General features: G+C 44.3%; 1 protein-coding gene across 1 annotated transcript in view; it reads right to left on the bottom strand.

The window, feature by feature from the left end:
- Positions 1-21115: 21115 nt before the first annotated feature.
- Positions 21116-24437, bottom strand: part of LOC146233749 (ATP-binding cassette sub-family C member 4-like) — a 33479-nt gene continuing 30157 nt past the window's right edge. Inside the window, exon 31 of the mRNA XM_084689949.1 lies at positions 21116-22972. Coding sequence (XP_084546075.1) covers positions 22877-22972 — 96 coding nt within the window. The 3' untranslated portion in view covers positions 21116-22876. The remainder of the gene's footprint in view (positions 22973-24437) is intronic.

The following is a 24437-nucleotide window of genomic DNA, read 5'->3' as shown; positions in this document are numbered from 1 at the left end:
CTGTAATCACTCTAATTATACTGTGTTTATTTCTCCTCAGGGCACACTTTTGAATCTTTGTTTCTGTTGGGATTTTTGCTCTAGAGAACCAACACGTTTACTTCACCACAACCTAAATATTAAGCATATCAAAATAATTCAGAATTAATCCTTTCATAGAACAGAGTATTAACTTAATCACATTATTTTGTGATACTAAATTGAGCATAGTGGTCATGTTGCTATGATTGTGAAGGAGTAGCTAACCCTCAATAATAATAACACTCTTTTATACACAATGAATGAGTATAAGCACAACAAAACACTCACCTTTTTCAGAGAAGGATTGTGTGTGTGTGTGTGTGTGTGTGTGTGTGCGTGTGTGTGCGTGTGTTTGCGTGTGTGGTTTGAGGGCAGACATTGTCAGTACCCACACGTGGAAGGTAACTGAATGTAAAAAGACTGAATGTAAAAAGCTACACAAAAGGACATAGAAGCTACAAGGTTGATAGGACCTTCATCCTCAAACCAAGTCAGTGGCTCACATTGAATAATCTTCCATTGAGGGATATCTCCACACCTCAAGGCATAAACAAAATAAAAGTGACTTCCTGCATCATTATAGAATGACCTTGATAGCCTTTTGTCATGGAAGTCAGATTCCGGAGCGTTGATTCCTACAATCTCCCACAGGGCAAAATGTTCAGCTTAAAACACCCACATTTTCTGTCGCTGAGCCCTGTGATTTAAATCCACAGATGCTACTTGTATCCCTACAGGCTCTGAGTTGACTTTTGCCATGATACACTGTTTTTCAACCATTTAGCAGATGTATTATCGCTAGCCTTTTCCCCCTCATTATTCGCCCCTTATCGACCTAGCATCGCTGCACAGCCCCAAATAGAGAGTTGTAATTACCCAGACTGCCACCTGATAGCACCACCTCTATCAGCTTTATCAGTCCAGGTCCCGCTAACTCATCACAGGGACAGAGGGAAGAAAAAGCCTGCTTGTGGCACAGCCTGCCACAGATAGCTCATCTCTCCTGATACATTTATAGTTCCAGTTGGGATCAGAGAAAACTGATGCACCCAGGCAATTTTTCATCCACCCTCTCCCTCAGCCCCACAAAGACTGCTCTCTTGCTCAGCCGTCCTCAAGTCTCTATCCTTATTGTGGAGGCAGAATTGAGGCCGTTTGGCACACAAAAAGTGATCCAATCTCCTTGAACCAGTGGCAGTGCGGTGACAAGCCATTTGGGCCCTCATATTGTGCCATCGTCCTTCCGCTAAAGAGAGTGAGTGCCTTGTTCATCGGTGACATTCTTTGCAAGCTCCAAAGCAAAGGGAGAGGGAGAGTGCTTGTGCTTCTCTGTAAAGGTCGAAGAAACATCTATCTTGTTCACAGCCTTTGACTTCCAGGAACACTTTTACCGATGTTACTTTGGGACAGAGAAATAGGAGCCTTGAACGGGATACATTGACTTGGGTCGCAACACTACATCAGTTTACTGAAAGCCTGGACCCGAAGCCATGTTCTGAACTCCTAAATATTGAACAGAATTTTATGTAAATCTAACTGAAGGTGATGACAATCAATCCAGCTTTAATCTCCGATATGAGACATGTCAAATCAGTGCATTAAACATTTACTATTGGGTGAACACACTCTGACTCTTTTGAATATGCCATTTACAGGTTGCTTCTCATTGATTGACATTAGCCATATTGCTGCAGCATTACCATTTAGCAAAGAGAGATGAAAAAAGCTCATTTGTACTGTTCAGGAAACGCCTGTGTTTGAAACAATGACATGAAAAATATCAGCAAGGTGACCATCTAGTTATTGTGATTCACATGTCTATCAAGACTCACTTGATAATCACAGGACAATTTGAATAGCATGTTGGCATTCATAGAACACACGCAGAACCCTATCTCTTCGTACCGTGCTTTGTGGACATATCTCTGCTCTTCTCTATCTGTTATTACAATGAAAGAACCTTTGTTTGTCTCCTCATCAGTATGTCAAGGCAACAGCCACAGTAACTGTGACCTCTATCAAATGGAGGAATTGTGAGGATGCATTGGAACTCCATGGTTCCCATGGCCTGGTTACCTTCAAACAGAGGCACTCTAACCCTGCTTGAAAGGGGAAATCAATCTTATTTGAGGAGATTAAGTGACCAGGATAATAACCATGTCATTGAGAGAGAAAAACCTCCCTCTTTTCAACAGAGTGAAATAACAGTGGTCCTGCAGATGGCTCATTGTTGGAGCTGAATGTCACATCTCTCAAGGTAAACCTATTATAGCAGTGGTGTCTGACATGCCAATGTGACAAAACAAGGAGCCATTTTCCAGGTTTACGTTTGAAACAAGCGGGACCAGAGAGGTCACCACGGAAACAGCTCGGAAGATCCGGTTACAGCGTGGCTCACACTGTATTTCCTGTATCGCTTGTCCTTTCCACACAGCCGTGAACAGGTGCGTCTGTGTGCGCGCACGTGTCCTCCCCGGCGCTCGTGCGAGCGCGCTATTTAACTCAAGCACGGGCTTGAATGACACCGTGATCAATGGGAGGGCAAGTGTCCTGTCAGCACGTCCTGTCGCAGGGGTCCGCGGCAGTGGTCGTCTCAGGTGATCTCATTATTTGATGGACGCACCGGCGGAGAGCCCGCGTTCACGCGGGGCCCTCTCACATGAGGCTTAATCAGTCCGTTATTCATGCAGAGCACACGAGACACTTATGGGTGTTATTGATCGCATTTTGACAGAGTATTTTCTCCTCTCCATAATCAGCAATACATTACTGCCATGGCTGTGTTAGTGTGCACACAGCGGCATCCACTACATCATTATTAGAAGCCACTGCAGAGGGAGGGCCCTTATTATCAGCTTTTGGGAAGAAGTCTGCCTGTATTTGTGTGTTAAGATAATTTTGGGTTTAATGAGGTAAATAATCTGTTTATTTCCAATGTTTATCTAAATAGCCCGTGAGGGGCGGTGCGGTGTAAAGCAGGGGAAATTCACAAAATCAAAGACATCAAAGCGCTAATCGGTTGCGTCAGGATTAAGGGGGGTGCCCATTATGAATGCTCCTCTTGGTTTTCCACCAGCGCTGCTTTTATGTTCGCCAAAAGTCGATCCCCCGTGCAGTGAAACACCCTGAACCGCGCCACACCAAAGACCTGCACCCTGACCCAGCCCAGCCCAGCCCTCCCCGGGGATGGCCTTGGCTAAAGATACCCTGTGACAGCTCCAGCTACACCTCCTAAGCTGAGCTGACACACAGGGCAGAACCAGCCCTGACTCTGTCTGTGTGAGCTACCCCAAATTAAGCCCAGCTGAGGGTCAAGTTAAATCAATAGGGTGATCCATAAATTGTCCCGGGTTGATAATTACTGTGGGGAGCAGTAATTACAAAGAACATTCATTTACTGCTTAGATTTTGTGCCAGTGGAGTGTTTCACCCGGGTCTGATTCATCTGCAGGCACACAATTGGAGGAGGAAGCGTCTCCTTTTTCTAAAAGCAGGCTGATTCTGTGAAGGAACAGTAGGCGAGCACAGGCCGGGGTTCAAAGCAGATTTGGGGTGGGCCCCAGGATTGTCAGCAGGTTTGTGAACCCCTGTGTAGCCAGCTCCAGGGTTCTTACATTGACCAGTCACTAACTGTGTAGAGATGACAAAGGTTTCTCACAATACACACTTTTGTTGATCCCGACAATGCGTCCTGAACATTAGCATCATAAAATAAAAAAAATCCACAGGGAATATTTAGGGCTAAAATCTTGATGTCCTGGGTGCTACTAAGGATACAAAGGGCCCTCCATACAAATGCCATATTGCTTTGGCGGGCGGACAACCTGTATATACTTTGGTCTTTTTCTTCCCAGCCACTTTGAGGCACAGCACAAACGTTGTACAGGCATTCTATTCTAAGCCCCAGGTTGCAGCTGTTCAGTCACTTGCTGTGCACTGCCAAGTGCAAGGAACGGGTCTCTTTTATCAGAATAGAGCAAATCTGGGCTAATGTGTCTGGTAGAAAGAGTCCTAGTGAGCCGCGCTCCTCCATTCTTTGGCCATTCTTCCTACTTTTCTCCTCTCCTGCACTTGGGATAATTGCAGTTTAATTGGGTGACAAGAAATGAAAACTGTGTCCACATTATCTAGGATTATCTCTTTTTCCTCCAGCCTGCCATCAATTCAAAGCAGCCCATTTATCAGAGCAGGGAGGCTGGGGCTTGGTCAGCGGCAGGCAAGCTTTGAGCACCAGTTAGCAGAATGAAGTGAGAAGAGGGCCGAGAGCAGTGGGAGGAGGGCTGACAGTTAAGAAAAATGCTCTTTGTATCTTATCGTAAACGTACATTTATCTTCCAGATGCATATCTTTTTCAAGACTCCCAATCAATAGAAGTAATGTAATACTATGCCAGAGAACAATTTTGCCCCCAAAAAGAATTATGGAAAAACAGTGTCAGTTGTGCCAGTATACGGGTTGAAATTCAACTGCAATAAAAGGTTGTGTTTAATAATAAGAAAATATCTCACTAAACCCGTGATGCATCACATTACTTCAGCTACCACCGTCAAAATATGTCCATGAATATAAATAAGCTTGCTGGTATTGTGTCTTGGATGTGCTTTGGATCCAGTCTCATTCATCTGTGCTGGGTATTCATCCATTTCTCAGCGTTCTTTAGGCCTGCATGGTGAGGTTATAAACATTGAGTCATTCTCAGGCCAGCACTAGCCTACCTTCTCTTTTGTCTGAGCTGTACTCAACTTTAAAAGCCCCTTTCAGAGAGCATGAATGCACTTCATTTTCTCTCAAAGAACTTTGCATTGATAGCTGGAAAAAGGAAGGTTGTTTAGAGAAGGAAGGAGAGACAATGAGAACAAAAATGAAAGCTTTCAGATTCCATTATGAACATTGCTCTCTATTCTTCTTGGCTGTTTATACATTTTCCACACAATAATGCCCCCTTGCCGTAATATGTGTCCCCATCATTCAGTGGTCCTTCTAAATGGGCCTTGCATCAAGGCTAAGGTAAGAAATACTCAAGAAAAGATGGAGACGCTGTTTTGGGGTATTCTGGGGGAAGATCAAGGTAAAGAGAGCAGATCTGAAAACGTCTTCGTTAATGCTTTTCTCGCCTATGCACCGAGGCAGGTAAAAGAAAAGGGACCTTGTACATGCACTATGTATCTATTCAGACCCAGGTGCATTGAGTAAATATTTAAGATGGCCTGATCGCTGGGTAGAGAGAGGAAGCCTTGTGCGGATCTGAAGCACTGAAATCTGTGGTACAATGTTGTCGCTGGAGTGCTTTCTGCTCAGAAGGGCCAGTAGGAGACCTTAGTCCTCAAAGCACAATGCACATGAAGGTTACATGAGGTTTTGTTGGTTGCTTTTAGATGAGCAAGTGCGTGTGTGTGAGAGAGGGAGGCATGGGGATGTAAAAGGTTCAAGGGTGCCTTTGGTACGCAACAGCTTATATGCAATTGCTTACTGCTCCAATCATTTGTTCATCAATGTACTCTTTGTTGGAGGCCTTTCTACTCGTAAATGTAATTACAGCATGCGAAAATCCTTAAGATCTCATGAACAGAATGCATATATTTAATGTTGTCTCGCCATCTATGAAATTATTTCATTGATATAGTGACAGGCACAATGTTCTGATAGAAGAACATGCAGCCCAACTCAGAAAAATGTTGAGTGATTTGGGCCACTGAGACACTAAGTCAGCCTTTGTTTGTCAAAGTGAGAGAGATAAGATCAGAACGTTTGAGGGAAAGGTTGGTCTCGGCGTTTGGGAGGTGAAAGAAACCTCTGTCTTGCTGATTCAGCCAGCCACTGGGTGGCCCGAATCCACATCCATCTGTTGAGGAAAGTCGTGGCTAGATATGGCTGTGTCCGGAGCCCACTGTGACTCCCAACAGTCACACAGAGCCACCAGGCCCACTCAGCCGTCTCTCTGCATCCACACAGCACGGACAACACACCTGAACGGGAGCTTCCGTCAAACGCCTGGCTTCCGAGCGAGCACCCCTTCTAAACACATTTCACATCATTGAAAAAAATTGGGGCAGAAACTAGATTTGTAAAGGATAAGGACGGAAATAACACGGCTGCTTTTTAAAGATACGCGTCGTACCTTCCAAAACGGGGCCGTCCGCTCGGCTACGTTTATCTGTCGTCCGTATGGGCGTGATGCCCCCGTGGCTTGCGGAACTGACGGGCGAGCGCCCTGTCTCAGGACCCGGGCAGGCCGAGGATATTGCCGGTGGTGACCGGCAGCGCCTTCCTCTCGCTCGGTGTTAATCATTTTTATGCTGGCCAGCCGTATACCATTACTAAAGGGGAATTGCTTCAGTCTGGTCAGTGCAGGGAGCAGTTTGTCTAATCAGAGTGCAAATAAGGTTTGATCACTGTCCAGTGTAATCTACTCCACGAGCAGCATTTACAGCACTAAATCAAGCGGTTTGGAGGCTGCAGGTGCAGCCTCACAGACAGCCCTCCCCCGGGGGCCCTAGACTGGGGAATAAACAGCAAATAAATGGCAGTGCTGAGGAGAGGGATGAGCTGATTAACTCGCTGCAGGGCAGTTTCTCATTATCCCCCCTCGCCTCAGCCCCAGACTGTCCCAATCTTCCACTCTGTCTCACACAGGCTGCTGGCCAAACACCCACCGCACACTGAGGCCACTGGCGCGACAGCGTGCGTGTTCCCCCGCGCCGCGCCGCGCGGAGGTGACCGGCGTGTGCGGACGGGGGCTGTGTGTGTGGGGGGGGGAGGTGGGGGGGGGTTTATCCGAGTCCCGTGCCACCCAGTTGTTCCAAGCGGTCTCAGGGGAGAGTACTAATGTGTCAGCTCCATGGCTCATTTCTTTCAATTACCCTGGCTGGAACAGGGGAACCCAACAGAGGGCCAGCGACAGCTCCATATGTGCAGGGCCATCCCTACTTATCATGGCCCACTTATGGACCATTCATATACCCTTCATTGGAGGTGACATATTGGTATCATATATCAACGAGGACGGTTTTCTATCTTAGGATTCGTATTTTTATCAATTTAGGTCATGTTTTCTCAGAGGCTTATTCAAAGAGCAGATAGCAGTCATATATGATCATCTTGATAACCACAGTCATATTGTGGTAATCATATTTCACCACAATCAGATTCCCATCAGCATACTCTCCCTATCGCATGCTATTACACAAACACTCAATTGAAAACACAAAGCACAACGCCACAGTATACACCAAATGCAATAAATCTGTTTCAGCTTCCTAAATTAAAGGGTGGGAATATTTTCTGTTTGGACCACTCAGGTCACAGTGAAAAACAGCAGTATTATTAACGTTCATCTTTAATCTGCTAGTGATGCTCCAGAGAAATACAGAGAAGAATTATTCCATTGTTAACATTTTGATTTAGCACATCGGCAGAATATAAAACGTTTCCCGACATACTTTAAATGAGCCACTCTGTTTTCCATTGTGCTTTCCCTTATGGTTTCAGAGCAAATTAATTAACATGATACAGAAAAAGGTAGAATGCAAATGTTGAAGCCCTCACTTGATGCCCGCGTTTGCCTTTTGTTCCCCTTTATTGTACCAAATTATTTAATTGGGTCTCTGTGATTGTGTACAGACACAGGAAGGAACACAGCCCATTGTCAGCCTCCATACAAGCCACAATGCAGTATCAAATTCAATTCCCATCAAAACGGCAGGCTGCCATAGAGCCCACAGCGGCCCCAGAGATTAATGAAGATCTGCATTAAGGCAAAGCGTTGGTCTGAGATGGGAGATTTCTCCCAAATAAAAGGCCCCCTTCACCAAGAACAAAGGGGGCCTTGAAAAGCAATGGGCCGTTCTGAGAGGATAAAATAAAGCTAAACTAAAGAAAGGAGTCTGGGAGGGGAGGGAAATGGTCTGAAATAAACCAATTTATTTCTTCTGTCATCTGGTTTACTTTCCTAAATCAACAAGTTGAGACACGTCCTATGACAGTGGGATCAGTTTGACTGATGGAGCTTACTGGTGGAGTGTTACACACAAGTCATTATGCTAATGCTATTGGTAATGTATTCAGAAGCATAACCTTCACCTCTTAATATTTGATTTCATTTAGTTGACATCTATGTAATTATCACTGTTATCACTGTTAGTTATTACAGTTTGAAAACTGATATTGTGTAATCCCATAGAAGAAGAAAAAACTAACACAAATTGCACTGTTGAGATATCTAATCAGTTCCTCTCACCATCACTTGTACTGTAAGTATAATTGAATATGAATCATGTATTCAAAGATGCATACAGCTGAGAAAGGCACACAATGACTAACTGGTTGAGAATGTAATGTCTATGATCCTAAGCATTTCCCAGCTTTGTTCGTGTATAACAGAAACTTCTTCAGAGAGCTTGACTTGGACTGCATTCAAATTGTGTGAGAACAGATTTGCATTCTTTGTTTGTTAGAACATTATGATTGGATAACTAGTTTTTTTTGACTGCAGCCTGTTGACAGGAGTGCTCTTTCAACTAGAAGCACAACAACATTGTTTTGTCTGGGACATTTTGAACTCATTATTTCCTTCTGCTTGTACCTAGGCGTGCTTGATTAACTCTGAATGACATAAGCATTATTTATCTGAATCTCATCTCTTAACACTAAGACTGGATGCTTTTAAATCATTAGCAGGGTTATATAATGACAAAATAAAATAATAATAATTTAATAATAACACAAGTATCATTTGAACAACAGGTATTTACAATAAACAGTATTTAGGACTGACCTTGATTTCAGGTGAATTATGATTATGGGTCATTGTTAATGCATGATATAAATGTATTTGGCTTCTACCATTCTGAGAGAGAGATTAAACTGAGATCACAAAGCAATATTGGATTCTAAACTTTTTGGGCTGATGCCACCCAAACAGCGCTGCACTCTTTCACATTCAGCGCATGGTGTGTCCCGGCCGGCCATATTTACTTCATTTCCCCCGATTCATAGATGCTGCTCACTGGACCAGAACATTCCAGCTGCCACCTCAACATCTCATTATTTTTTGAAATATCAAGCTTGTATCGTCTTGATAAATAATTCGCAGTAGTATAATGTATCAGACTAAAACATATTTTCAGGGGGCCATGGAGGTTAAAGTGCCAATCTCACCTTTTTAATTTTTTTCGCCCTGAAGACAGAGATTTCCATATATAGAGTGACCAGGGTTTGTGTTGAACACGAGCAATCGGGATGAAGCGCGAGGCGACACATATTGCTGTCAGAGATTGGATATGAGGCCTGCTAACCTGTAGGCAGCCTCAACGGACCAATCAGCTTTGCGCCTTGCCAATGCATTATCCACCACTAAAAAGAATTGTGACTGTGAAGTTTTTATCTGAGTCGTTGACAAACATTACTCTTTAATGCAGTTTTGTAGAAATGCATTCTTATCCCTCTTGGAAGGCATTTATCTACTTGAAACCTGCAAAATGGTTGCCACAGGGAAGGATTTCTTTTAATAGACCACAAAAGGCCCAGTATGGGCCACATTCTGATTTTGGTGAGAGATAGGGGCCCTGTCGTATATTCATGGGAAATTGTTTATCTTCAAGCAGGGGTAGTGAAAAGGCAATTTTACAATAGCATTTTAACTTTCATCTGAAATGATTCTTTTCACTCGAATAAATTGTTCCTTAGAATCTGAGACAGGTGCTTTTCAAAGTGAATATCAATCTGTGAAAGGAGACATCATCGAATATGAATACTAACCACCTGGGGGACTGAATGCTACACATGCAGCTTGTATGGCACACGTAAACAACAATAGTCTTCATTTTTTGAGAAAAAAAAAATACAAATGCAATTTTGTAACTTCAAACTGATATACATTTATAGAAATTGCTCTGTGATTTAAGTTTGAATGTATATGCACATATTCGACAATTCAATCTAATACATACGCACTTTATTCCATAAATAAAATAAATAATAACATCCGCATTTTGGACAATGTCAAAACAAATCACTTTTTTTTCTTCCTTCTCTTAAACACAGCGCTCTGTCCAGAGCAAATGACCCATGGAAACTCCCATTCAGACATGGCAACACTGTGTGCAGGCACTTTTCCACCAGGCCCACAGCCCGGGCTACTTTCTTGTGAGGTCGGTGGGCCAGTCCTGTGGGTGAGGCAGAGCCCAGAGAGCAGGGGACACAATGCAGCAGTAAGGAAGAGTAGGCACTAAAGACGGGGGGCCTTGTGCACCCTTAATACCGCTCTCAGGAAGCAAGGACAATAAATCAATAGACCGGCCCTCTCCGGCAGGGGCCAAATGTAAACAAATTGAAAAGAATCCAGAACAAAACCGATTGGTGACTGAAACACACAGGCTCAATGGGGGGAGTCCTACAACTGGAATGCCTTTGTGGGGGCTTCTCATCCAGCTCGCAGCCTCAATCACACGACTCACAGAAACATGGCAGTTCATTGAAGGTCCTTTTTGTCTTTTTTTTTTGTGTGTGTGCGCGTCCAACTCAAAACTTTAGACTCCAAACCAACGGGTACAGTACGCAAAAACCAACAGAGACCCAATGCAGTATGCAATTGTGTCTGTGTTCCTGTAGAAACATCTAATTTCAGACTGCGAACGCCTGCTACCATGGCGAAGACGTGTGAAAACAAACATGACAGAAGGATCCAGCCTGTCAGACCACACTTCTCTTCGTCACCTCTCTCTCCCCAGATGAGCCCCAGCATCATCCTACTCTTGCTCAAAGGCACTAAGCGTGGTACTCAGGCTGTCAGTGCTGCACGCCACAAGTTCAATTAATGAACCTATAAAAGGTTTAGTTTTTTTTTTTTTATGAGAGAATCTCTTGTAGCGCTTTATCTAACCACTTCATATTTCAGTGAGGTGAAATGGTGCTTCCACAGTTGCGAGGCAGAACTAATGCTATATAAATCTCAAGTAATAAGCAGGCCCCGGGGACATCGTCTAAATGAAGATTTTACACCAATTTGAACCTGCCTGCAAATTTGATTCCTGCCTAAAGTGTATTTGTTTAACAGGTGCTTGAGATGCAAGCGTTTCCCTCCAAAGTGTCGCTATGTCTCCTTTATTAATTTCTGGATTGTGAGTGGGCGAGGGAGTGTGAAGAGAAAGGGGAGTTTACAAACACTAATCAAAGGTTCAGAGGGGCTGTCTCTTACATACAGCCAATCTACTTTTTGCTTCATTTGCAAACTAATGATTTAAACCCCCACAATCTGTTTGGGGTCAGCTCCTGTGTGTTTTGGATACGCTTGGCTATTAGCATCACTGAAAGCTTCAGATGTGTCAAGCCTGCTCTCCCTCCAGTGGTAGTCACCTACTTTAATTTCCCTGCAGGCCTCAGAGGGGGATGAATTCAACTAAAATCACAAGCTGTTTTGTTGGCAATCCTTTGTGGCCTATAATGAATCTAATGAATATAAAGAGAGTGGGGGCAAGGAAGGGAGGGAGAGAGGGATGGAGGCGAATACATTTTGACCACGCTGTGTGGCTTTTACTTGACGATTTGTGACCCACAACAATGGGACAATGGCGAGTGTTTTTGTACCCTTAATTTGCCTTTGTGTTTCAGCTTCATCACTTTCACAGCCAGCCATTCAAAGTTGTCAGTTGGAGAATAACTGCTGACTCCACGGTCTGTCAGACAAAGGGGGAGGCTTTAAGATGTATCCCTAACTATCATCAAGCCAGCAGAGCAGAAAAGGAAAAGGGGCTGAAAAGAAAAACAGACAAATCTAAGGCATGATCTACCAGGGTTCCTAAAGCAGGATCTGCCAGGGTTCCTAAAGCAAGATCTGCCAGGGTTCCTAAAGCAGGATCTGCCAGGGTTCCTAAAGCAGGATCTGCCAGGGTTCCTAAAGCAAGATCTGCCAGGGTTCCTAAAGCAAGATCTGCCAGGGTTCCTAAAGCAGGATCTGCCAGGGTTCCTAAAGAAGGATCTGCCAGGGTTCCTAAAGCAGGATCTGCCAGGGTTCCTAAAGCAGGATCTGCCAGGGTTCCTAAAGAAGGATCTGCCAGGGTTCCTAAAGCAGGATCTGCCAGGGTTCCTAAAGCAAGATCTGCCAGGGTTCCTAAAGCAGGATCTGCCAGGGTTCCTAAAGAAGGATCTGCCAGGGTTCCTAAAGCAGGATCTGCCAGGGTTCCTAAAGCAAGATCTGCCAGGGTTCCTAAAGCAGGATCTGCCAGGGTTCCTAAAGCAGGATCTGCCAGGGTTCCTAAAGAAGGATCTGCCAGGGTTCCTAAACAGGCCTGAGGCACTTCTTCTAGCCACTGACACCATGTCCCCGGTTACCCAGACACCTTTAAAAAAAACATGCACAACATTTCTGCTGCCACCTCTGAGAGGACTTGTAGCAGGGGTTTTGGCGCGTTAATTAAAGTGCTACATCTGATAGGAGTGTGAGTGTGTGGAGTTAGAGGCCCAGCGGAGCTGTTAGAGCAGTCGTGTTTCTGAGTGCACTGATTTCACAGGCCCCTCAGGTGGCAGGATCGTATTAACAGCGCCATTGTTCACCTCTCCAACCCACATTCAGGTCAGGGCTTAAAGTTAGGGGAGATGAGAAACTTGGAAAAAGTCTCCCCAACACCTGTTCTACAAAAGACACAAAATAAGTAGGTGAGAGCACACAAGCAAGATGTAGAAATGTTTGTAAGTCACACACATGCAAAACTGAAGTCAGAGTGATACTAACAGGCACCCTGGGAGTATTTTAGGGGTTCTTCCAGTGGGCTGCTGTGCTCATCAACTAGGTAGACGATAAAAAGAAAAAAAGGTCTGTGTCAGTGGTCCATGTGAGCGTGCTCCCCAGTCCCTGTAATCATTCCTATTCATAAACATGCAGTGTGCTACCCTCCACCTAGCAGCTGCCTCTGTGCATTAGAGATTACCATTATGCATCTTCCCAGTCCCAATGATAAGAATCTTCCTCCACTTTCAAAGTTTGCAGGCGCGAGGCATTTTTAATACCACATGACTTGAGCATCACTTCAGGTATCACTCGCCATCTATTTTTAAAAATTCTATATACATTGTTCGACTTTAATGGGTATCTAATTTGTTTTATCAGCTTACAGGGCAGTAAGTAATAATTTGCATGACTGCCCTAAGTAAATATGCTTCCATAAGCAGCCCATAGAATAGACCGGGTGATGGATTAGCCTCTATATTGGCTATGCCCCGATGATCAATGTTTTTAGAAATAGAGAGAACAGATAGATTGGTCTGTTGGAAATCTTCGAGTAAAAATAGGTTTTTGTGAGAAATCCTGCTTTCTCTTCACTTCTTTTTTCCCCCACCCATGGAAAACCTCCTCCACTCACAGCACATTTGAGGTGGATACTAATGGATCAATTTTCCCCACTGGGTCAGTGACAGATTCTGAACTGAATCAACACAGCACATGGATTTGTGCTTGAATTATTTCATCCTCTCTCTGAACTGTGGCTATACAGCCACTACAATCCTGTGTACAATTATGTGGACTCTTTATCCTCAGTGAATTACAGTGCTCTCTCTCTTGGCCCATGTAATATATTTTAAAAGTACTTTTAGTCCTAGTCTGTGGCATTTGGTATCTAGGTATTTATTCTAGCCATTTTCCTTCCCTACTAAACCCCTTTCGTCTTGAGCGCGATAACAAGGTGCAGAAGACAGAAGGTCACTGTGATTACTTGAACTTGTCAGCTTTACACAGAAGAGGCTATCACAAGAGATAACCTTGTGCTCCCACAACATAACTAATACTCCTTAAGACACTGAACAAGCCCTCGGTAGCGTGTGAGATATCTGTAAACACATTGGTTCCGACAGCCAACATAACCCCCAAAATCAGGAAGGGCTTTCGCTCTGAGGCTGTGAGCGGATAATAAGACTTATTGCTACAGTTCCTTTTTCCTCCGCTCAGAATATTTTTTCTAACGTCTTTAAATACAAAAACAAAAAGATACAGGGAAAGGGTGTGGGGAAACTGGTTAGTGTTTTTCCTGGGTTGCATCAGATCTGTTTTCTGGTTGTTAGCTTAATAGACAGCCATAGTGGGTGGTTGGAGGGCTAGGAGCCTGATCTTAGCAAGATGTCACAATTGTTAATGGGTACAGTTAATGGGTACAGGTAGATGACGAGCGACACGCTGTGATGTTCACAGCAGAATTGGATAGAAAAGCTATTATCAAAGTTTTCAGTCAGGAAGTTTACTGTTAAGTGCATAAAGACAACAAAACCACCCACTGTCTGCCTTTTGAGCTATTCGGCATTTGTTGAGCTATTCTATTTCAGCCTTCTGGTGTGAGGGTCTGAAAAAGAAAATCCCTGTGGCACAAAGATAAGGTGTGGTTTCTAGTGATGCACATTCAACTTACACAGACACAGTCTCCCACGTAAGACTATGTTGTAAGATAACCTGCAAGTGTGCAAACTGGTCATTTGGCCGCGCCACCTCATTGATATGCCAAGAATGATTTGTAATTTGCAAAACGCTTCACACAAAAAAAAAAAAAAAAAACTGACAGCATGGTTCTGCCTCTTTAAAACCAAATGCACAAATGCGCATTGAGGCTATCCATAAAGATTGATTAAAGTGATAAAGATTTTGTATCAAAGTGACTCTGATTAAATCTATCGGATTCCCCGACATAGAGAAGATCCTAGTTTGCATCCGTCTCCTAATCTCCCTCACTTGGTGGGATTGTTGTTAACGCAGAAATGATATCAATGCAAAATATATTAATAACCATGATCCGGGAAGCTAGGGAGATGTCACTTAATCAATGCAAACAAATCATGCAGACCATGCTGTGATTATCTGGAGGAGTGTGAATATTAATGCCACTGTGCAAATCAATGGCAGGGTTGCATACATTGTCTCCTCTGTTTACACATAGTAAAGGCATTTCTTTTCATTATACAGCTGCTGCATGCTGGAGAACGATCCGACAAGACGATGCTAAATGGGCTGAAGATAACAGATCACAGTTCAACAAGACCTGGAACAAAAACACTAGTGATTTTACTGCTGCCTACTAGAAAGAAGGGGATGTTTAAATTTCAATTACCATTGGTTTGTGTTTGGCTACAGTCATTAAGAGGGTTTTGCAGAAGGACATAAAAGGGACAGGTTCATTGTCTTGTATTATTCGCATGAACGAAGCATTAGTACGTAGTACGAGGCCACTGTACCCAATTAACTGGTATGAAACAAGACATTACTGAGGAAACCTTTTGATTTGGAGGAGGTACTCTGGGTGAGAAAACGATTCTTCATTTCATTATTTGATAAGAAGGCCCTTAATGAAAATATCAGCCAGTAGCAATAGCAGTATCCTACTTAGCAATAGTAGACTCCTGCTTGAGTAAAACATAAAAAAAGAAGATGATTGCTTTGGGAAAATGTTGTTGGAGCATCTGTATTATCATATGCCGCCAGAGTTCATTAATAAAAACACGGAGACACACCTGAAGAACGGATCCAAAACAAAACAAAGACTTACCTCTAAAAGCTTAATGAAAACGTCTGGGTCTGACTCCCCAGTGTGTGTGTGTGTGTGTGTGTGTGTACTGCAGCCCTGTGCTCTCTGGGAACACACCTTCTCATGACTCTACCTTCCAGACCCTCTGACACAGCAACTGTATCTATCTAGGTGAGTAACGTGCCATTATTGTATCAGTGTCACTAAGAGCTATCATAACATTCCTTTCCTCAGGGGTGGAAGCTGCCTGGGCTGCAGGAGGCTGTAGGGGAGGGGGGGGAGGGTCAAACACACCAAATCTCACAACAATAAGGCCTGGAATATCAGTTACATTTCTCACCTATAATCACTGGCCGGCATTAAAAGCATTTTTTTTCCTCAGAGGAGGGGAGTTCTTCATACTAGACAGTGAATGCTTTTGAACTGGATATAATGTAATCTGTGCTGCAGATATCTGCTGCTATTGTGTGCCTATCTAAGGGGAGAATGGTTGGGCCTATCAGTTACACTGTGGGGGTGATGTATTTGCTCTTTGGAACAATGTTAGAAACGGATAAAGACCACGATACGCTGGCCATTCCAACTTCTTTTTTCTTCCTGTCAAAAGCTTTTTTTCATAAAGCACAATAACAGGATCTCAAAAAAGCTCTTCAGGGACAGAACAAACATGCTTATCTTTTCATCTCAACTTAAAGAAAAAATGATCTCTCAAGTGGCAGACGAACACGAACAGGAAAAAGACACGCCACTTCAGATCGTCAAACTGACCACATAACGTGAGCGCGGAGGACGGGGCTAGCGCACTTTACTGGAACAAAATCAGGGGTGTACAACAATCACAGGACTGACACAGTGACACCAAGACCAGGCCTAGGCAAACAGAAGTTTCTTCTACACTCTGAAACTTCTACGTGCGAGTTCTGACACAAAGCTGACTGGCAGGCTGAGAAAGACCGTGCCGCTGCAACTGATCGCGTCGCTGCTGTACATCAGATAGCTACAGTAGGCTGGTGTTTTGACATAACATTCTCGTTGGGAGATGCCAGGTTCTAGACACTTTCTTGTGTGTCAGATTATCCATCTGGCGGGCCCATCTGCATCCCGGTGTCAGATTCATGCAGATGGCTTGAACAATAAAGACATAAGGCTTAGATCAAACCTTCCACTGACGGAACAACCTGGGTCCATGTTTCGACAGATAAGAGTCGGGATAACCGAAGGATGCAACTCTAAATACAGCGATGCCGATTTAGAGTTGGTGCATTCTTCAGGTCATCCTGACTCAGGGCAACAACCCAAGGTCAGAAACCAGCATGTGACCAAATAATCAGAGAATGAAGATGACAGAGATGAATATAAACAGTCAGCAGCGTGAGAGATGCATGCAGTCAGCAGCGTGAGAGATGCATGCAGTCAGCAGCGTGAGAGATGCATGCAGTCAGCAGCGTGAGAGATGCATGCAGTCAGCAGCGTGAGAGATGCATGCAGTCAGCAGCGTGAGAGATGCATGCAGTCAGCAGCGTGAGAGATGCATGCAGTCAGCAGCGTGAGAGATGCATGCAGTCAGCAGCGTGAGAGATGCATGCAGATGCTGGGCGTGATGATGATGATGATTCACTGACAAGTCCAAGTCACCGAACAGCAACCCGGCAACAGAGAGAGACAGGAAAAGTTCCAGTCCGTTAGTATACTTTGTCCTACTTTATCAGGAATCTCTGTCACCATCCGTGGGGAGTTAACTTTTAGACTAGCTGTTTACTGGCTGAAAGACCAGCCATGCATCTGAAGCCACACAGGCAAGATTATATATCCCTGGTCCACAAAAGCAGGCGAATCACTGTGCATTAAGACTGCCTCTACAAAAGGCAACAATGGCTTGCATAAACACTATTTAAAACTATTCACATGGCATTGAAGAGATGGGCGTCGACTCAGTATTGCGGCAAAGCCGCCGCATTGTGCGGAGGTGAAAAGAAGTCTAATGAACAGGAAGCCTTATTTGAGAGAGCTGACAGTAACCATACAACGGGCACATTGTTAGCCTGCCACCAACCCTGTGGGTCTCTACATTAGGAAAAATGATGAGAAAGTAACCCCGAAAGACACAGTGGGCCCTTGGACCCACGCAGAAAGAGGCCAACAATAACGGGACACACACACACACACACACACACACACACACACAAGCTGTCCGCACCTTCACCCAGCGCTGCACGTTTACATGCACAGAACATCACCCGCTCTCATGGCCAGGGATAAAAGCCCCCCCGGCCACATGGGACTTTGAAGTACATTTGGAGGAGTTTAACCAGCCTTAGCCTTTCAATTTAACTGTGGCAGCGGTTGCAATCTATTTCTGGTCACATTAAGTGTCATGGGTAAGTTATAGATTAAGAAGTGCCACATACATACACACATACATAAACTTGCATTGACACAGACACTAGTGTGCACACACCCACACACGGATACACACACACACACATATATGAATGCGCGCACACAAACACACACACACACACGCACACACACACACACAACAGCCCCTGCCTCAAGCTCCATCAATCTTCCACAAAAGGGTGACATCACCAATAAGTATTCTCCCTCTTTAAGCTTTAAGCAATAAGTAACCCTTATTTACTGATGAGATAAGCCCTCCTCCATTGTCGAGGCCTCCACTTGGCTCCTTTCTCTCCCAGCTGAGGAATCACACAGCATTTTGCTAAGGTGCCGGACCATGCACAGGATTTAGGGTTGAGTCTTGCAAAGGGGTTTCCTATCTGGTGGCCTTTCGCAGGGCCACAGGCTTAGCCAGTTCAAAGCATTAGGCCCAGGTAAAGACTGGCCTTCTAAGCCTGTTTGTTTTCTTTCTGTAGTGAATCCTGTTATTTCAACAGTATAATAGCTAATGATGCTTTGTGATTGTAAGGGAACTTGCTGTATTTAGATTAAATCCCTTGCCCTTTAGCCAAGAAAAAGTACTAGAGAGGCCTTTGTTTGTGTGTTTTAGTGAGGGATGCAGCCTTTCCATATTCCTTAGTTTGTTGTAACATTGTTCAATTCATGTAGTTGCAAGGAAATGTGGAATTGTTTGACAGATGTCCAAACCCAGAACAGACGGAGGGTCAGTTTAGGGTTGGTACCACGATAACGCTCATTAACATGGGAAACAAATGGGGGGGAAATCCTTATAACATCTTTGTTTCACACTTAATCCAAACATGTAGTGAAGAGCACTAACCTCAGCTTGTCATTGACATTAACAACTCAAAAGTTGTAAATCAACTAGATGTCTAAGTACACAGAACTCTGCTTTCCTGTTCAAGTTTCACAGGAAAAAAGTGAGCTAGGTTGTTGGCAGTAATAATCACAGTCTAGAAAACAGTATCAACATATTCAACAGTGGGTGGAGGAAAAATAATAATAATAAAACCTCTATTTTTAACAAGAAACTGTATAAAGCCATTCTCTATCACTCTACACCCAGTGTCACAGCACGAATCCATAAAGGTGTTTTTTGTTGTTTGTTTTTCTGAACGCTACATAGACAAGTCATGTCAGGTCTTGGGAACTTGTCAGATATTCAGTTTGCAGTCGCTTTAGAAAGGCTGAACCAAGTCTCAGGGGAGTCCCACAAGTCTCCCCCATCTCTCCTCCATGTCACCAGCCAGGAACAAAGCCGCCTTAGTCAATTCTTCTAATTTCACTACAGCCTGTCGAAATCCTGCTCTCCTTTTCTCCTTCTCTTCAACAAGTACTTTATGCCTGGATCAGTCAGGACTGAGCCTCCTACAGAAACCTGAGGCTCTCCCTCTCTCTCCTCCGTCTTTCAGCGCGGAGTCTGACACAACACCGCTCCCTGCCATTCACAGACCTACACCATGCAATTTGTTTCCATTTGTCAAACAGCAGTATCCCTTCACAAAAGAAAATGCTGGCACAATAAAAAGTTTGAAAAAACAACAATGTCCCATCCGCCCAAAATGGTCACCTGACAAACTGTTAATAGGCCCCTGAAAAAAAAGAGAACCTTTTTCTATTTAACATCACTTTCACTTGTCATGGATACTTGTTACATTCTGTTTCACTTTATTGATAAGGCAACACAATCTTTTATTTTTTTACAGAATACAATGTCTCATACAGTACCTCTTCAAATCAGCATCGCCATATCGCGTCTCCTAAAAATGCACACCGGTTAACTGGCACGGTCTGAATTCATCCCTCATTTCATTCATTCCCTCCTTATTGTGCTGAGTCTCATTTTGTATTTTATTTCTTTGGGATTAACTTCATTGTGCGGCCAGCCAGGTTTCTTATTCTGTTGCACAGACATCTATTTATTAAAGCTACATCAGCACTCCGATGACAGCATTGCTATTACACACCTATTCAGATATGTCTTAAAATAGCCCTATTATAACAAACGCAGGAAGGTTCCTGGTTAATAATACTTATTGTGCAAACTTTGTTGTCGCCATTCTCGTGGCTGGCGTTATCGAGAGGTAGAGCAGAGAGGATATATGCTGACTGTGATGTAGATAGTGCCCTGAGTATTCCTATTGTGGCGGGAGCTGCAGCAGTGTGCTGCTGTCCAAGATAGGGTTTAGGCTGCTGTCGACGCTGTGTCAGGTGTATTAGCACCTCGGAGACCCAGGACTCTCCAGCTGTCTGTGAGCCCGCGGTCTCCCCGGGCTGTGGCCGCCAGCCTGACACACGACACAAAGTAATCACAGATCACAGCGTTTAATCACTGAAACAAGCACTCCAGAGGACCCGGCGTGTCAATATCCCACTCTCTCATTATCTGTTTGGATTGCACATCCACACTGTCAGATAAACAGAGTGGAAAATTAAGATTAAAAATATGGTAATTTCATTTCAGGCAGCAGGCTCCTCTCACTGCCCCATTATGCTATTGATTACCTCTGAATTCAATTTCTCTTTTCAATGTAAACTTTAATCTATTCGCAGGCCAACAATTCAACTCCCCGGGGGCTATTTGAGAGTAAGTAACCATTTAATACGACGCTAGCTGCAGATTCACTGGCCTTAATGAATTGTGTAAATCACCCAGCTTAAAAGGACCGGTTCACGACCCAAATCTGAGCCCCTTTCTGCAGCATATTTAACCGTGGTTAAATACTGCTATTTATAAAAGGCTGAATGTTTACTGACAGCAGTCTTTGGCGGTGGTATAACTGTCTGTAATTGTGGTCAGTGTGAGGGAACAAAAGCACTTCTTTTAATTGAGCAAGTGATCATAGCATTGTGTTCCATTTACAAACACAATACAACACTGTCTTTATCTAAGATGATCCTATTTCAAATCAAAAGTATTAAACCATCCACTCAGTATTCGTCTGTTCCACTTACCATCGTGTTGTCAGGATTCAGACCAGTGGTCACTAATGTTTAAGGAGAGCAGACTTGAGACACACACACACACACACACACACACACACACACACACACACACACACACACACACACACACACACACACACACACACACACACACACACACACACACACACACACACACACACACACACACACACACACACAAATCAAAAAACACATCAAGAAAAATGTATTTGTTAACATATTCTTTATTAATGTAATGTTTACATTCCTATTGTGTTTAGATTTTTTTTTAAAGGCTTACAATTGACTGAAGCTTAACTGTCAACAATCATGGACTACCACAAATATACATGGCCAGAACATTGCAGTATGTAATCTATGCAGAAGACAGTGTTTCATACATGATGGGTACAGCCTCATTACCCACAGGCAACACAACCTGGATCCCAACAAGCAGCTGCCAATTAAGCTTAGATCCTCACAGTAGGACAGACGGGTTGACAATTTTACATTCTCTTATGTAAATATCCACATCCATATATTCTTGAACATTCAAGGTATTGCATTATTTTCACATGTTTTTTGGTAATCTCGAGTAACAGATATAATGTAATGCACCTACAGCAACCACATCCTGTATGACCTGTCTGACTGTGATTCAATAGCCTGATCTAAGAGGTAGCAATGCAGTCTTTCTTTTCAAAGTGCAAGGAGACCAATCAGGCCTTAAGACAATCAATGAAAACAGCGCAATTACAAAAGATCGTTATTCTGATCAAGGCACAATGATTACTGAACATAACAGTAAATGTCTCCCCTCTGGCTTCACTTGTATTCAACAATTCTTGAAAGTACAGACTGATTGTCATTAAAAGCACTAAAGTCAGTGCTCAATAAACTCAATAGTTTTGCTTTAACTAAAATAACTTACATTGTGGAACCAACTTTTAACTTGACCAAGAACACATGGCATCCCAACACTTCCTACTTCCTAAAACATGAAGTACATCAAACACACAAACACTCAGGAAACAGCATCTTGTTCCAACACAAGGCACAAACTTCTTGGAAACATTTTCATAAGTTTAGTATGAGCCCAGTGCTGTCAGGCCAGTCATGGGTTAAAAATATCTTGAAGGCCTTTTATATTTGAGCACTGGGTGATTATTTGGTGAGCTCTGGTGTTGAGAAGCTCTCCATCCTGTCACAGAGCAGGGTCAGGTAGGTCTGCATGCTGTCACAGAGAAGGTCAGGTAGGTCTGCATGCTGTCACAGAGCGGGGTCAGGTAGGTCTGCATGCTGTCACAGAGCAGGTCAGGTAGGTCTGCAGGCTGTCACAGAGCAGGGTCAGGTAGGTCTGCAGGCTGTCACAGAGCAGGGTCTGGTAGGTCTGCAGGCTGTCACAGAGCAGGGTCAGGTAGGTCTGCATGCTGTCACAGAGCAGGTCAGGTAGGTCTGCAGGCTGTCACAGAGCAGGTCAGGTAGGTCTGCATGCTGTCACAGAGCGGGGTCAGGTAGGTCTGCAGGCTGTCACAGAGCAGGGTCTGGTAGGTCTGCAGGCTGTCACAGAGCAGGGTCAGGTAGGTCTGCATGCTGTCACAGAGCAGGTCAGGTAGGTCTGCAGGCTGTCACAGAGCGGGGTCAGGTAGGTCTGCATGCTGTCACAGAGCAGGGTCAGGAAGCTCTCCATCCTGTCACAGAGCAGGGTCAGGTAGGTCTGCATGCTGTCACAGAGCAGGTAAGGAAGCTCTCCATCCTGTCACAGAGCAGGGTCAGGTAGGTCTGCATGCTGTCACAGAGCGGGGTCAGGTAGGTCTGTAGGCTGTCACAGAGCAGGTCAGGTAGGTCTGTAGGCTGTCACAGAGCGGGGTCAGGTAGGTCTGTAGGCTGTCACAGAGCGGGGTCAGGTAGGTCTGCATGCTGTCACAGAGCGGGGTCAGGTAGGTCTGCATGCTGTCACAGAGCAGGTCAGGTAGGTCTGCAGGCTGTCACAAAGCAGTCTCAAAGACGACACTGCTCCCCTCAGTAGTGCTCACGGCCCTCAGCCCGTTGGCATCAGTGGGACGACCTTTGCTCATGTAAACCTGGAGGGGGATCAGGAGAGTGGTGTCACTCCTTAAGGCCGAAATATTAAATTTACTATTTATTTAGTCATATAGCAGACACTCTTATCCAGAGCGACTTACAGTAAGTACAGGGATATTCCCCCCCCCGAGGCAAGTAGGGTGAAGTGCCTTGCCCAAGGACACGTCATTTGGCATGGCGGGGAATCGATCAGGCAACCTTCTGATTACTAGCCCAACTCTCTCATGGCTCAGCCATCTCCCTTCTTCTGCGTCTCCGTTTACGGATGGGCGGGCGCACGCATACGCACGGATACGGACGGATAGACTGCGTTTATGGTTCTCCGTAGGCTGTGGGTGCTGAAAACAATTCACTGCCAGAGGAGTAGGTGGCGCAACGTTTTTTGTAGGACGTCGAGTGTTTATTTACCTAGGTTACCAAGAAGTCGGAGCAAATTTACTAATGAACTGTTTCATCAATAAAATACGCACATTTTCAGCAACTACACTGCCCATTTCTCGTCACATTTTAATTCAGATGCTGATTTAAATGTACTGTTTAGCTGAAATATGAATTGTAAAAACATACAGCAATGGCAGTCAAAGGATTCTGTTCGTTCTGTTTATCACGGCAACCCCGCCCCCGACGCAAGCGGTTCTTAATACTGACCAATCACAGCCAAGGGGGTCTCTGTAGCTCTCCATAGATCTCCGAAATTACGAAGGATAGTTAAAAAATTCAGGAGGTGCACGTCAAGCTGAGGGAGAGCTCGTAGAGGGCGTTCCACGGAGACAAGGGCGTTCCCATGTGTCCGTTTTTCGAAAAACGCAGAAGCATATATCGGCCTTTACTGCACACAGTCATGTGATGGGAAGTCTGTGAACGACAGCAACTGCACCTTGTTCAGCTATTAGTCTCCCACTATGAAGCAAGAAATGCTTATTTGGGTCTCACAACAGCAGTGACTTCACAGGAAAATGTATCTGAGATCATTACAACAATAATCTGGATAGATTTTCTTTGCTTCTCCACACCGGATTCTAGTGTGAAATATTCTGTGTAGCTTTGGCTAAACAACAACAGACGCGACCTATTTCAGCCACCTCCAAAATCAGCCCAATGGCTCGAAGCTCGAAATCCAACATCCATGGCAACACAAAACTATGCACAAGAGGAAAAGAAACAGGTGAAAGTGGGTTGTGGTCACAACATCAGATCGACTCCTAACTCAGGGCTTCTCATTCAGCTCGGACAAAAGGAGCGAGAGGCTGGTATCAGATGGTTTAGTATATTTAAACCTTGACTGACAACTATAGAAACTTCACAGTCCGTTTGTGAAGCGCCTCAGTATTTAATAAGTGGTGCTAGACGGTTATGGGAGTTGGAGTAATCTGATCTACAGAGAACACCCCCACAATATAGAAAGGAGACGTAAGGGCCTGAACAATGTCTCGACCATTCCGCCAGTGTTCAGGGTAAGACGAC

The sequence above is a fragment of the Hypomesus nipponensis genome, chromosome 23 (genome assembly GCF_054491055.1).
Source record: "Hypomesus nipponensis isolate SF chromosome 23, ASM5449105v1, whole genome shotgun sequence".
NCBI classification, from domain to species: Eukaryota; Metazoa; Chordata; class Actinopteri; order Osmeriformes; family Osmeridae; genus Hypomesus; species Hypomesus nipponensis.
Note: the sequence above shows the minus strand (reverse complement) of the source record. Positions and strands in the feature narration are given on the sequence as shown.